General features: G+C 50.3%; 1 protein-coding gene and 1 non-coding gene across 2 annotated transcripts; one reads left to right on the top strand and one right to left on the bottom strand.

The window, feature by feature from the left end:
• The first annotated feature begins 4,722 nt into the window (after positions 1-4,722).
• LOC119963976 lies at positions 4,723-4,922 on the top strand. Its single transcript, XR_005460225.1, has one exon. It is a non-coding gene; the product is annotated as a U2 spliceosomal RNA (small nuclear RNA).
• Positions 4,923-11,268: 6,346 nt separating this feature from the next.
• LOC119963068 (homeobox protein Nkx-2.5-like) lies at positions 11,269-13,270 on the bottom strand. The gene is made up of 2 exons (XM_038791626.1): positions 12,909-13,270; positions 11,269-12,276 (listed from the first exon to the last, which is right to left on the bottom strand). The coding sequence occupies exons 1-2, from the start codon at positions 13,198-13,200 to the stop codon at positions 11,669-11,671; spliced, it is 900 nt and encodes a 299-aa protein (XP_038647554.1). The 5' UTR covers positions 13,201-13,270; the 3' UTR covers positions 11,269-11,668.
• Positions 13,271-14,519: the final 1,249 nt, after the last annotated feature.

The following is a 14,519-nucleotide window of genomic DNA, read 5'->3' as shown; positions in this document are numbered from 1 at the left end:
GCGGCAGATAATATCCACACCACATATACCAGGTAATGATCATCATGAGAAGAGAAAGCCAATCTCGCCTGGACATTCAATAGCACTACCATCACTAAAATCACCACTAACAGCATCGTAGGGGGTCACCAAAGCTGATCTCCACCAACCATACCAACACAATGACTACAAAGTAGGGCAGAGACTAGATGCTCTGTCATGTGTGGCTCACTTCCACAAAAGTCTCATTACATACAAGGTTGAAGTCAGAATTGTGATGCAGCTTGCCAACTTGTGTCCAGTGACAGCACACTCAAGAAGCTTGACAACATCCAGGATGCAGATGTTTACTTGGTTGACATCCCTGTTACCAGACTTAATATCCACCACTACACCACTGGTGTACAGTGGCCACAGCATGTATAATATACAAAATGTATTGCAGAACCCAAGATTACTTTGATTGTGCCTCCCCACCTTGAAAACTTGCAAAGGAGGGTGGGAACAGGAATGTTGTGGGAACACCATCACCTCCAAGTTCCCTTCCATGTCACACACATTCCTGACTTGGACATATATTGTCATACGTTCATCACCACTGGAACCACCTCGTGGAATTATCTAGGTAATACCAGTGTAGGAAGGAGCAACAACATCTTTGAGGTACGCAACAGTTCACAAAGAAGGCTCATCACCATCTGTTCAGAAAAACTGGAGATGGGCAGTAAATGCAATCTTGTCCGTGCTGCCCAAGAAATGCCATTTCTAACACCTGTCAGATTGTACCTGGAAAGTTAAGTAATCAAAATTCCTTTGGGATACAGACGGAATACCATTCCCTATGCTATCAACTCTACAACTGCTAACAAACAGTTTTGTCACCAGTAATGGTGCTTTCCTTTATTCTATTCCATTTTGATTGAAAAGAAAATATTACAATTGCACGAAACAATTACAAGAATGGAAAACAATCACTCAAAATTTCAAAAATAGCTAAAATATTTCTCACGGGGATTTTGCGACGGCATGGGGCTGCCCACAATGGGAAACCCCATTGGCTGGCTGGCAAGACGAAGAATCCCACGGGGGCACCGCACCATGGGCTGGATTCTCCATTCTCTGGATTCTCTGTTGCGTCGGCAGCACAGGAGTTCCCGACGGTGTGGGGCTGCCCCACAATGAGAAACCCCATTGGCCGGCTGGCAAGGTGGAGAATTCCGGGTTGGGGGGGGGGGGGGGGGGGGGGGGGGGGGGGGGTGGGCACCAGGGGCTGGATTCTCTGCCATTGGGATGCTCCGTTTTGCCGGCAGCCGGCGGATTTCCTGACAGTGTGGGATTGCCTCAAAATGGGAAACTCCATTGACCAGCCGGCGAAATGGAGCATTCCACCAGCGTGCTGAACCAGAAATCTGGCTAGGCGGGACGGAGAATCCAGTCCCAGAAATCTGGTGCTCCAGGACGGAGAATCCCGCACCCAGAGTTTTGAGTCAGTACAAATCTCCTTCAGAGCACACTCTACTTGAACATCGTATACTTAAATAAACATCACAGAAAATGTTCCTATCTCAATTCTAGTGTTGATTATCCGTACATGTATTGATGTTGTACTGATCTTCCAAATTAACAGTTGCATTTATTGGCAAAATATATGCAAAATAATTGAAATATATATATTTCTTGTGCTATAATGGAAATTTCACACTAAAACTAATTTCACACTGATCAGCCATGATTGTGATGAATGGCGGAGCAGGCTCAAAGGGCCAAAAGGCCTCTTCCTGCTCCTATCTTCTGTGTATCTATGTAAAACTGGCCATCCTTCTCTCGGTCTGTGGCTGCACTAGCCCAAGCAATAACGTCATTCCACAAACAGATCCAAACCAGATTTCAGAGCACATGAGCAGGAAGACCCCTTGATGAGACCATCCCACTTCTTGAGGACTGACGGCATGAAGGCCTCCAGAATGCAGACTGGTGAGAAGGAAATGCTTGGATTGAGGTTGAGGGGATAGCCCCAGACTTTTGAGGCACTGTATGAACAGAAGCACAAACTTTAAAAGTATTTCTGAAGGTGTGATTCCGTCAATTACTTGAAGCTTAACAACCCAGGTGGATCTCATTCTGAACTTCATCTCGGACTGCATCTCAAACCAACCCGCAGACAATTTCACCACTTTGCATTTCGATGGCCTGGGCAAGACTCCAAATGAGTTGACGTTGAATTTGCTTCAGGATTGAAGAATTGATTCAGACAGTGGTCTTCTATTCAGCATTTCCATTGAAGGAAATTAAATGAGTGTCTGAATAGAAACAATGTGCAGGAGCACAAGGAAAAGGCAGGGGAATGGCATTGAGTCAAAAAGCTAATTTGCGGAGGCGGTGCAGACACGAGGGACCGAAGGGCTCCTTCTACACTAACAACTCTGTGATTCTGCAAAACTCCACTCTGATCATTTAGTGATTCAACAACCAAAACAATATCTGGCACCTTGGGCGGGATTCTCAGTTTCAGAGACTAAGGGCTGGATGCTTCGGCCACAAGATCGCCACAGACGGGATGGAGACCATGTAAAGGTCTGATAACCTTGGGCGGGGATTTCCGATCGCCTGGCATGCATGGCTGAAGAATCCCGCCCTAAGTGTTTACACTGGGATTGAATCAGTAGACCTCTATGACAACAAAATTGGTACCAGTCCCGGATCAGTTCACGAACCGTTAATGGGCTAGCACCAGTATCACGTGAAACATGAGGGGCTGGTTTAGCTCACTGGGCTAAATTGCTGGCTTTTAAAGCAGGCCAGCAGCACGGTTCGATTCCCATACCAGCCTCCCCGGACAGGTGCCGGAATGTGGTGACTAGGGGCTTTTCACAGTAACTTCATTGAAGCCTACTCGTGACAATAAGCGGTTTACATTTACATGAGTGATTCCAATGAAAAATGGTGTCTGATTCGCCGGGGTCGGGATTGAAACTTGAGAGGCTGACAAGCCGCAGCCACAGATTAGCATCCCACTCCCACACAAACACACATCCCAGCCAACAAGATGGCAGCACGGAGAGCTGCATCCTGGTTTGCAGATGTCGAGCTGGATACGCTGTTGGATGTCGTGGTGTTGCCCTGTGCCCCGGGATGGGGTGGAGGCTGTCACCTGCTGCTATACACCAGGACTGGACACAGGTGGCAGAGGCCGTGAGTGCCATGGGCTCCACCACCAAGGCCAGACAGCAGTGCTGTAAAAAGCTGCATGACCTCCTCAGGGCTGCCAAGGTAAATAGACAGCACCATGTCCCAGGCACTAATCCCAGTCCCACACACCTGTAACCATCCCCCACACCCGGAGGGTAAGGGCAATGGAACCACACCCGCCAGCAGTGTGTGCGCTCCCCACCCTGAACCACATGCCAGCACCCATACTGGCCGCCATGGCCGGGTGCCCTGAACAAGAAGGCCACCAGCTGCCCACCACCTGTGCTGCATGTGTCCAACTGCGTAATACTTTGCTCTTTCTCTCTCTCCCCCAGCCCCCCCACACCAACTCGTACCTCGCCCATGAGAAAGCACTGCATAACCGCCGGGAGAGAGAGAAGACCTGAGGAGAAACGCTGCACTTGCAGCTACTCACCGTAGCCAGGCAGAGGGTGCTGGACCTGGTCGAAGGGCCCAGAGAGTGGGCAGTCGCAGAGGCGGAGGTTAGCATGAGGGAAGCAAGTTAACCCCCGCTGAGTTGCGGTTCCCCATGGCACGTGTGGCATGACATCCACACCACCCCCACACTACCGCAACATCGTCCCCTTACCACCACCCAATACCCCAATGCGCTGCCCAATTATGCATCATGTCTTGTGTCTTGCAGGATCACCTGGCGACAGGCAGCATGGTGACTCAGTGGTTAGCACTGCTGCCTCACGGCGCAAAGAACCCAAGTTCGTTCCTGGACCCGTGTCACTGTCCATGTTGAGTTTGTACATTCTCCCCTTGTCTGCATGGGTCTCACCCTCACAACCCAAAGATGTGCAGAGTAGGTTGATTGGCCACGCTAAATTTCCTCTTAATTGGGAAAAAAAAAGAATTGGGTGCCCTAAATTATTTTTTTAAAAAGGATCACCTGGCTACGAGGTGAGCACTTCTGGTGTCCCCTACCCACAACCCCAAAGCTAACGGATACCAGTGAGTGGAACCCCCGAACTGCAGCCCGAAACAGTCCGGAGAACCAGTCAGGGACGACACTGACTTCCCATCATGGCTATCTCCAACATCCTCCACCATCCCAGAGACACTCACCTCGGTTGGGCATGTTAGTGAAGAGGGTCCTGGGGCACTATCTGGTGCGCACCACACATGTGCTGTAGTACAGCAGGTGGAGGCAGGAATCCCCGAGGCGGGGGTCCGACCCCAGGGACTAGCTGCCGTCCGAACGTGTCTTGGGCTTCTGGAAAGGACGGTCCCATTGATTGTGCAGATGCAGTCGCAGAGCCGGGGACTACACGAGATGCTGTCAGCAACCATCCAGCACCTGCAGGTACAGTTGGAGGAGTCCATGCACCTGCAGGGACAGGAGGCGGTGCCGTTAATGTATGCCGTCCAGGCCAACACCGCACATGTGGCATCCACGGTGGAGGCCTTGGGGGGTGAAGCTATCGGCCATGGGTCAGGATGTCCAATGCATGGGGCGCTCTCTGCAGGCGGTGGCCTGAACACAGGACAGGGATGCTCTGTCACAAGAAACTATGTACCAGAGCCATCGCTTCTCGGCCTTTTGGCTCAGATCAAGTGTAGTATCTGCTCTGCCTTTTGGCTCAGATCTGATATGTCTCTCTTGTGGGGACCATGAATTGGATTCAATTTGATTTTGAATTGGTTTTTGGAGCAGGCAAGGGGCGGGATTAGGGGTTCACCCCTGTCCACACTCTGAGCCCTGGCATTGTAACTCAGAAAAAGTAATTTTAAAAAAACAACTATGTACCAGAGTCACCAGGACATTGCAGCGGCGGTCCAGAGCATGGCCTAGTCACAATGGGTCATGGCTGAGAACATCATCGGCATTGCCTGCACACTGGCCGTCTTGAGCCAATCACAAAGGGAGGTGGTACAGTCACTTGGGTGATGTGGCCCAGTCCCAGAAGGAGGTCGCACACTCTCTGAGCTTCATGGCCATGAGCATTGAGACCCTGTTCAAGACGAGAGCGGGCCTTCAGGACTGGCAGCATCAGTTGATGGGGGAGCCTCAGGGGTTAGCTCCAGTCGCACCCCTGTCCCAAGGAGTAGCCCCGGGGCCATCGGGCACCCTGAGGGAAGAGGTGATGGGGCCCATGCCGGTGACTCCTGCAACTGTGGTGGCGGAACACCAAAGAGCCTCAGATCCCCCTCTCTCCTGTCCCTGGCACATCTGATGGGCAGCAAGCGGAACAGGGTGGAACCACATCACCTTGGACACCCGAATGGCTGCTGGGCCTGTCCAGGTCTGGTCACCCAGAGGATGGCCACCAAAATGGACGCATGAGACAGGGAGTGAACCGTAGCAGACCACCTCTACGCCTGATGTACCGCTTGGGGATCCACCTAGACGTAGCGTTAGGGTTGGTAAGATACACACCAGTTAAATTGGCACAGGCTAGCATTAGGGGCCAGGGCACAAACCTGTACAAAACTGTTCACTCTTTCACAGTAAACACCTGTTCACACCATTGCAACCAGCCTCAGTGCTCTGTCAGAAAGGTGTGAGGGATGGGCCGGCTTGGGCTGGCTGCAGAGGTGGCACTGGGGGCAGAGGAGAGATGGCAGATGGCAGAGGTGGGCTCAGGCTAGGGACACCAGTTTAGCCATTGCCGAATGCCCCGGTACCCCACCATATCCCCTTCCCTCTTGACCCAAACCAGGCCCCGCCCCTTCCTCTCCCCCGCATCATCACCCCCTCCGCCGTGCTAGGGGTTTGATGGGACGATGGGATGGAATGGCCAGCTTGTATGCAGGGATCACCCAGGTGGATGGTGGAAAGTGCTACCGTGGGCAGGAGTCAGGCATTGCCAGACGATGCGGAGCATCAGCGCTCATCCCTGAGCGGGTCATCATCATGATCCCATGGACCAGACCTGCAGTTACTGCCAGCCCGGGGTCTGCACCCCATAATGAGGCACGTATGAATCACGGAGAAGGTTGCAAAGGGGGGATTGCGGCACAGGGAGGGTGGACAATGGGCGGGTCATGGTTGGCCGGGGGGGGGGGGGGGTGTAGGGGTGGGACACTGTGTCCATGCTGTTGGTCAGGCACCCTAGTCGGTGAACCTGGAGCTGATTAGGGCGTCCTGTGCATGTCGACCCAGGCACAAAAATTGTACAATCTCCTGTGCCTGCCTGAGTCCCAAGCATTGCCCATCCTTGCTCTCCCCCACATCCTCCTTGTTGGATGAGGCCTGCCGTTCATCCCCTTCCTCCAGTACGTCGCCCCTCTCCTGTGCATTATTGTGGAGGATGCAGCAGGTCATCGTGGTGTGGGAGACTGTCCTCGCACTATACTGGAGGGCCCCTGAGCCATCCAGGGACCTGGACAGCATCTTCAGAATGCCAAAGAACCAGTCAATCACGGTGCTGGTCACGGCATGGGCTTTGTTGTAGCGAATCTCAGTGTCAGTCTGTGGTCTCAAAACCCGCCATGACCGCAACGGATAACCCTATCATCCAGGAGACAACTCCTCACCCGGAACTGTGCCACAAAGGTGTCAGGAACCATCGAATGTGCCAGGATGAAGGCATTGTGCACACTGTCCGGGTATTGGCTGCACACGTGCATGATGGTCACACACCAGCTGCACGTTCATCAAGTGGAATCCCTTTTGGTTTGTGAAGACCTGCCTGTTATAGGGGGCATGTATCCCGTCGATCACTCCCTGTACCTGGGGCATGACGGCAAACCCCGCTGCTCGGGCATCCTGGTGGTCTCGGTTCACATTGAATTTGATATATTGTGCTGGCTGTGCATATAGTGGCAGCGAAGATGCACCTGTGTACCGAGCTCAGTGAGATCCCAGATAGATCCCCATTCAATGCCCGGAAGGACCCTGTGGCGTAAAAGTTCAGGGCAACCTTCACCTTGATTGCCACCGGGAGCGGCTATCCTCCCCAATACCCCACTGTGCCAGATGCACCATGATCCTGCAGATACATGATCGAGCACCTCCTGCTCAGACAACCTCAGTGCATCCCCCCAGAGCTGCGGTGGCCAGGATAAATGCCACCATTACTGGTTAGATTCCGATAGCCATTGTCTGCAGGGGAGTGAAAGGTAGACATGTTAGCATGGCGAGTACTCCCATGCCCCACCAAGTCCAATGGGCTGTATGGAGGCCCCAGTCTGCACTGCAGCCCCAGCTCCCGCATGCTCCCCCTCCCTCCTCCCACATCCCCAAGCCCACCACCAGCTGTTCCCCCGGCATTCTGTCCTCCACACTGCACTCCTGGCCCCATCGGTGCCCAGAACCACGGGGGACCCTGGTCCCAGCGCCGTCGCTGCTGACAGGGGTACCAGTGGCTGGCCCTACCCATGTCAGCAGTATGCCCTGCAGCCCCGTCCGCGGCCTTCCTGTAGGGCCTACAGTTGCCCTTGGGTTAGCCATGTGATGCCCGCCACTGGGGGCGGCCAGTTGGTGGGGGAGTGCGGGGGGTGGAAGAGTTGGTGGGCTGGGGTGGAGTGGATCCGGGGGGGGGGGGGGGGTTCAGGGGTGGAGTGCAGGATGGGGGCACCCATGCAGCCGGTGTCATTCGGTGCAACCATGGGGGTGCGGTCACCGGGTTGTGCAGCAATATGGCTTCCTTGCAGGCCGCCGCAATAACATTCTTTGCCTGGTCACCCCGGCCCCAGTGGGGTCACCCCAGCCCCACGGCCCACCCCCTGGTCACACTCCTCATCACCCCCCCACCCCACGCCCTGCTGCTCCCCCCGGCCCTGCCAGACACCCCCCTCAGCCAGCCCTGCCAGTGCCAGGCTTGGTGGCCCATGGACACAACTCCTCGTGTCCTACCTCCTTTCTCTCCCTCATCAGCCACGGCTCCTGTTTCCTGATTTTTGAAACCAGACGTGCTGCTCGCGATCAATAATTCCTCATGGTGGAGGCGGAGAATCACGGAGGCCCCAGAGAATACCGGGTCAGGCCCATTCATGATATGTCAGTGGTGTTTACTGTACGTGCAGAGTGGAATGCATTGACACCTGGGTGGCACGGTGGCGCAGCGGTTAACACTGATGCCTCAGGGCCCCGAGGATCCGGGTTGGATCCCGGCCCAGGATCACTGTCTTTGTGCAATATGCACATTCTCCCCATGTCTGCGTGAGTCTCACCCAAAGATGTGCAGGGTAGGTGGATGGGCCATGCTAAATTGCCCCTTAATTGGAAAAATTAAAAAAAAAGATTGCATTGACACTGCCGTTGAGGCAGCGGATCACGGCATGCTGTCGGGCGTCCAGCGCCGGCCAAGATTTTCACCTCGAGTTTTTCTGGAATGAGAATCCGTCCCTTATCCCCAGGATGAAGAATGAATTGTGAAATGATCTGAGGCAATTACTCCCCTCCTAGCCCCCTTTAACTATTATGCTCCCCTCTGTTTACAGTATAGTCTTTGAAACCGAGCAAATTGTAATATCTGTCATCCTTCTCCCATTCACCCGGGGACAAAGTTCATTCTTCACTTCCTCCTGTGCAATCCAATAGGAGATAAACACATTGACTAAAACACAATTGACAAATTATAAAGATGTTAACGTGTTATCACTGCCAGTCCCCACAACACCCCCACCCCCCAAGTAAATACTCTAGTTCATAGAAAAATATTGCAGCAATGACATGGAGGTATTTGGGCATGTATTCCGGGGGGCAACTACTTGGAGTAATGTATGTGTTACATGAGAGGATAGATATTCCAGTAGCATTTACAGCATTTACTTGCTCTTTACTGGTGGATGTTGGGCCGACTGCATTCACGAGTGAAGAATATTGGTAAAGGTTACTGCGATTTTGAAAGGTTATTTAGAGGAAGGTGACGGTTTACTGGAAGCAGTTCTGATTGTGCCCAAAGGGCTACAGTTTATCTCGCTCATGCATCAGTAGTGATGACCCCGAAAGACTAATGCTTTGAACATTATTGCACCAAATGATCGATGCTAACTCAGAACACACACAAATCATGACTTTGCACAGCTCTGGCTGAACGGTTTCGTAAAAAGCTTCACTGAAAGTTACATTATTCTGATGCTCAGTCACTTTTATGGAATGCAGATCCAAATATGTCAACAGTTATAAGTGCTCACAGGGATTTTAATTCCCCTCCTATGGTATAAGAAAAATTATAAATCAGTTCCACTTCTTAATCATTTATATAACCACCATTTGCGTTTCAACTTCACCAATAGATCCGATTGCCCGGGATTTTTTTTTACCTAAATTAAAAGCTTCCCGTTGGATTAGCTCCTGATGGATCTCCGAAAATAACAGCCGAGATATGTGTTCCTGTAAATGGTCTGTTTAGTTTCTCTCGCTCTGAATAAATACAAACAGGATTATGCGGGTGATAAAAGGGACTTTTTCTCCAGGCAGCGACAGGCTGACGCCGCTGCTGTTTACTCCATTAGCTCCATTAGCTCTGACAGTCAGATCCCACTGCCGATTGGCATTGGACAACAGGCAGACAATGTCGACAAACACTCTCCTCAATGCAGACTACAGACACCTTTCAAATGCCGTTTCCGTCCATATTGGTCACGTTTCCCTCAAGAATAACGAACCGTGCAACTGACAGATGGCAGTAAAAGCGAGACAATCCCTTCCAGAGGCAGGGCCACGTTAAGACTCTCCAGTCCTGGGAAGCACCGCTGGCCCGTTTGTCAAACACTTCATCGGCGCTTTGAGACTGTCCCATAAATAATAGCCGAGTGTGTAGGGGCACCCTCTATAATCCCGTGCAAAATTAACTCCAGTGACTGACAAAACTGCCCTGTGGAATTTATCATTCACAGAAAATAGCAGACGGTGCAAGACAGGCTACAATACATTAAAACGCTGGGGAGGGGGGGGGGGGGGGGGGCTGTTGACAGCGTAGGAAGCTCGAGTACATCCGACAAGGAAGTTTAGGTATTGAACTCTGTCACATCAGGTAGAAGCAATAGAATCACCACCTTCCTCAGAATCACGGAATCCCTACAGTGCAGAAGGCCATTTGGCCCATCGAGTCTGCACAGACCCTTCGAAAGAGTTCCCTACCTAGACCCAGCCCCCAGCCCTATCAGCGTACCCCCAGTGCATTGATCATGGTCAATCCACCTTACCTGCACATTCATTCTATTGGACTCATAAAAGTAATATTAAAACTATATGTCAACTCCGCATTTATAGTTTGACCCCCCATGTAGTATTTCTGTATTATTAATCACGATTGACTTGGTCGCAGATATTTGACGATTAAACATGAGTGACAATAATAATGGCACAGCAAAGGTACAATTAGTGTACATGCAAATCCGTGAGAAATCGGTGCCACGCAAAGTGCTCGCGAGTGAGGACTTCAAACCACCTTGCACCGTCTTCCAGAAACAAAAAGTCACTAAAACAGCTTTATTTCCACCAGCAGGCGCATTGTTTCGGGCTTTATATAGTTCATCACTGCTCTCAGCGACCAAATAACGCTCCAACTCTTCAATAATACAACAGCCGTGTGGACTTCGTCAAGAATGAAGACAGAAAATGCTGGAAAATCTCAACGGGGCTGACAGAATCTGTGGAGAAACAGAGTTAATGCTTCAAGCCCAATATGACTCTTCATGGATTTTGTTAGGATCTGTCTTGCTCGAGATCTCACCGATTGCAATCAAATCCATCACTACAGGGTTATTGTATTAATCACTGCAGCAATGTGGATAGGGAAATATTAAAGAACGACATAAAGACTACAGGAATCAGATTCTGCTGAGTTTAATGCGGTTCAATATCCATTGCCAACACAATTCACTTATTGCCAATGTTGCCATGGCAGAGTCCATCCAGCTCCCGCATGATATCAGTATTCCTGGTGCCTGGTTATCCGGTTAGAGTTGGCCCCTGCCTTCCTGGCCAAATGCCTATTTTAGTTTGGGCCTGCTTCTCGGGTTTGACTTAACTGAGACGGAGAGATTTTGCTTTCAACACATTTTTTTAACTGTCTCTCTGGCGGATCCTGAACAATTTCTTCAAAGTCTACACTTTCAAAAGAAGCTGTTGAGTCTTAAACATGATCAATCGAATAATATTTCGCCCAGTCGTCTCAATAATGGGATTAACACACTGCTTTATTAGCTGTTCAAAAGTTACAAAATATTTCGACCATTGAGGTGGCGAATCCGAGATTTTACTTCTACCAGAAAACATACAGCGACCTGCCTGACACTGAGCTTTAGACCCAGAATGGACCGTGTAACCGAACGCATATCTGAAAACCTTCTTAGATTCCCAATCAACATAGATCGAGCACGCCTTACAAACAAGCCGGATGTTTAAAAGAATTAAAATACTATAATAAATAATGAGTTCCTCGATTTCCTTGACCCGGATTTATCATCATTCCAGGGAATTCGTTTTCTCTTTAATTTATTTCTAAATGGGAAACAATTGCTGACATTGTACTAAAGTCTCTGTCCTTCTTGTGGGCCGAGCAGGTCGCTTGCAAGCTCACCACGCTCTAATTCCGTGGAAAGTCCCTTGCAGAGCCGAGACCCCGGGGTTTTGGTGGGCCTGAGGCGGGGCTGTCGAGTAATTCATGTTGCCAACGTTAAAATTCATGCTCATGTTGGCAAAGGGGGTGGCAGGAGGGTTCTGCGGCAGGGTGGGCATGCTGGAATACATACAGCTATAGTCTCCGTCACAGGTGCCAGTGTTGTAGCTGGGGTAGCTGGGGTATATGCTGTAGCTGTACGGTGCCACGTTGTATGGTGCGCTGTACGGGGGCGATGCTCCAAGGCAAGGCTTGCCATCGTGTACCAGCACCGGCACTGCCACCCGCCGAGGGGCTGTGCCCAGCTCAAGATGTTTATCCTGGTGCTGCCGCTTGCATTTGTACCTGCGATTCTGGAACCAGATCTTGACCTGCGTCGCTGTCAGTTTCAACACGCTTGCCAGGTGATCCCTCTCCGGGGCTGACAGGTACCTTTGCTGCTTGAAGCGCCTCTCCAGCTCATACACCTGGGCCTGAGAAAACAAGACCCGCGGTTTCCGCCGCACTCTCCGGCCAAGACCTTCAGAGGCGTCGTTCCTCTTCGCTTCGCGAATGAGCTTTTTTCCTGCGAGGCCACAAACACAAAGTTAGAGGAAAGCGAACGCGCTCAGTCTATTCTAACCTAATACTCTGCCTCTGGCGGGATAGTCGCTCGAAAACGGGCTGAGGTTAAGCACCCAAAGGGATGGAGTACAGACAGAAGCAACATTGCTACATCCGCGCCATTTACCGAGATAGGAAGATTTAATGGAGATGTGCAAACATTAATCAACTCTTGCTAACCAGCCCAGCTCATTTCCACAAACAGCCGACATCAACAGCATTCCACCCTCTTCCAACATTGGCAAGGTTTCCCTGCACTTTTCACACTATCAACTCAATTGCAACCAGTTTGCTGTTACTCTTTCTTGGCCCTGTGATCCAAACAAGAGGGCCGCAATACATTGCAGCAAAAGACAATTATAACGTGGGCAGTAGAATTGCCAGGAAGCGGAGCAGGGTGAATAAGATCGATAAGAGAGTTGATCCACCTGAATCGATTCAGTTAATCCGATTCAATGGGGTTTGTTGATTTTTATGGGTTTTTTTGTCAAAATGAGCTAGGTTGTGCTCTACTTCTTTCCGAAGCGATCTGTAATGATGTTAAGAGGCTCTGATTCACTTGATAATCACTGACCGGCCATTCGGGCTATTTACCTTGACTGTGGCTTTGCAATGAGCTGTCCAGCCGCGATTCGCCGCAGACCTCAGCGCCGTTTGTGCCTAGGCCGGGTGAAAATGCCGCCCCATTCCTCTGGATATGGGATTTGTTGACCTCATTTCCAAGACCCGAGACGAGATTGCTTTGGGCTTGATTCGCTTGCTCCAGCATACAAGGGGAAGGCAGGAGGTCCAAGTGATCGGGAATCCACTGTTTGTGATGGCGGTGCTGGAGATTTAAGATATCCTTGACAGAGAATGGTGTCGATGCTGCTGGGCTTGGAAGCATGTCGGGATAACGCCTGGGCCGCAACGGTGCTTCTGAACGGTACACAAATGCTGCCCTACATTACTGTTTCAATGACGCACGTTTTAGTGGCGCTCACCCAGTTAAAGGGTGACTGACGTTGACAGAGGCAGAGCTTGGAAGCTTCAAGTTAAACAGGGAGATTTCTATTGGCCACAAGTTAGCCCTGGGAAAACATGGCTTTATCTTGGGCTATGGACAGGAGCCAATTTTCCCTTTGAAGCAGTCCATTGGTGACGATCTCTTTCAAACCCAGCATACCTCTTGCCTGGGTTACCCTAAAAATATTAAATTGTCAGGAGGATTTAATAACCTTGTTATAAAATCCTTTGTAATCAAAATCCATTGACTGATAATGTGTGTTTCTAGAAACAGAGAGACAATTGTCCAGTTAAAGTAGCAAGCTTTTGTTTTACAGTGGGTAGAAACATTTAAAATAACAAACACACACCTTTGAGAGTTACAAATACCTTGAGGAGTTCCGGAGCGAGCTGTAATAAACGTGTGTGTAATGAATATCGTGAAACTCACCCATCACAAAGATGCCCTGCAACTTCGAAGTGCCAAGCGGTTGTGCACAGCGCGATTCTTGTGGTCGAAGGCCTTTTCCTTTTGGACATTTTCCCTGGTGTATTTGGGTGGCATTTGGATGTAACTTAACGGATGTTTTGCATTTGAAACAGCGTTTGCCCGCACACTGGGCCACCTCTCCATATTGCATCAGCCGTCCATCCTGAAAATAGTGGCAATTTTCTTGCATTTCCTTTCTACAGATGACAGTAGGTTCCATTGTCTATCCCTATTTCCCGCTCCAAGTGTAGGGAACGGTCCCGCGACCTTAGCGGGCGCTGAAGAGGTGGAATGGAGAAGGGGGTTATCTAATCTTGGAAATGTGTTGGCACTTTTAAATGCCCTGGCTTATTGTGGAAACTTCAAGAGTCAAGTGAAGGATGATTTTAGACGAAGGGCAGGGGTTTAAATTTGGCTGCAATCGCCATTCGTCGAGGAACCAGAAAACAAGGGACTTGCTTTAATGGGTTCTAAGTGCTCGAGTTTGGCTCAGACAAAAAAAAAGATACTGGCTCCATTATAGATGTCTGCTTGTTTGTGTACTTAGAATTGAAGAGGCGTTAATAAACTCTCTTTAATGTGGCCCGATTGCGACAGTAATTCATTGTTCCGCAGGAAACGTATTGCCAGAAATTTGGCAAAGACCTCAGCTTCAAATATACACATAATTGATTTCGGGCAATGCACTGGTGTAATTAATGCCTCAGGTGAATGCGGTCTGAAGCACCGAA

The sequence above is a fragment of the Scyliorhinus canicula genome, chromosome 3, assembly GCF_902713615.1.
Source record: "Scyliorhinus canicula chromosome 3, sScyCan1.1, whole genome shotgun sequence".
NCBI lineage: Eukaryota > Metazoa > Chordata > Chondrichthyes > Carcharhiniformes > Scyliorhinidae > Scyliorhinus > Scyliorhinus canicula.
The sequence above is the reverse complement of the archived record's forward strand: the minus strand, read 5'-3'. Positions and strand labels throughout refer to the sequence as shown.

What these genes read in the sequence shown, in the direction of transcription:
- LOC119963068 (XM_038791626.1), bottom strand. Translation starts at nt 13,200, where the DNA reads ATGCTTCCAAGCCCAGCAGCATCGACACCATTCTCTGTCAAGGATATC. An exon ending in ATTGCAAAGCCACAGTCAAG is followed by an intron (nt 12,277 to 12,908) that starts GTAAATAGCCCG and finishes GTGGCCTCGCAG; the next exon opens with GAAAAAAGCTCATTCGCGAA.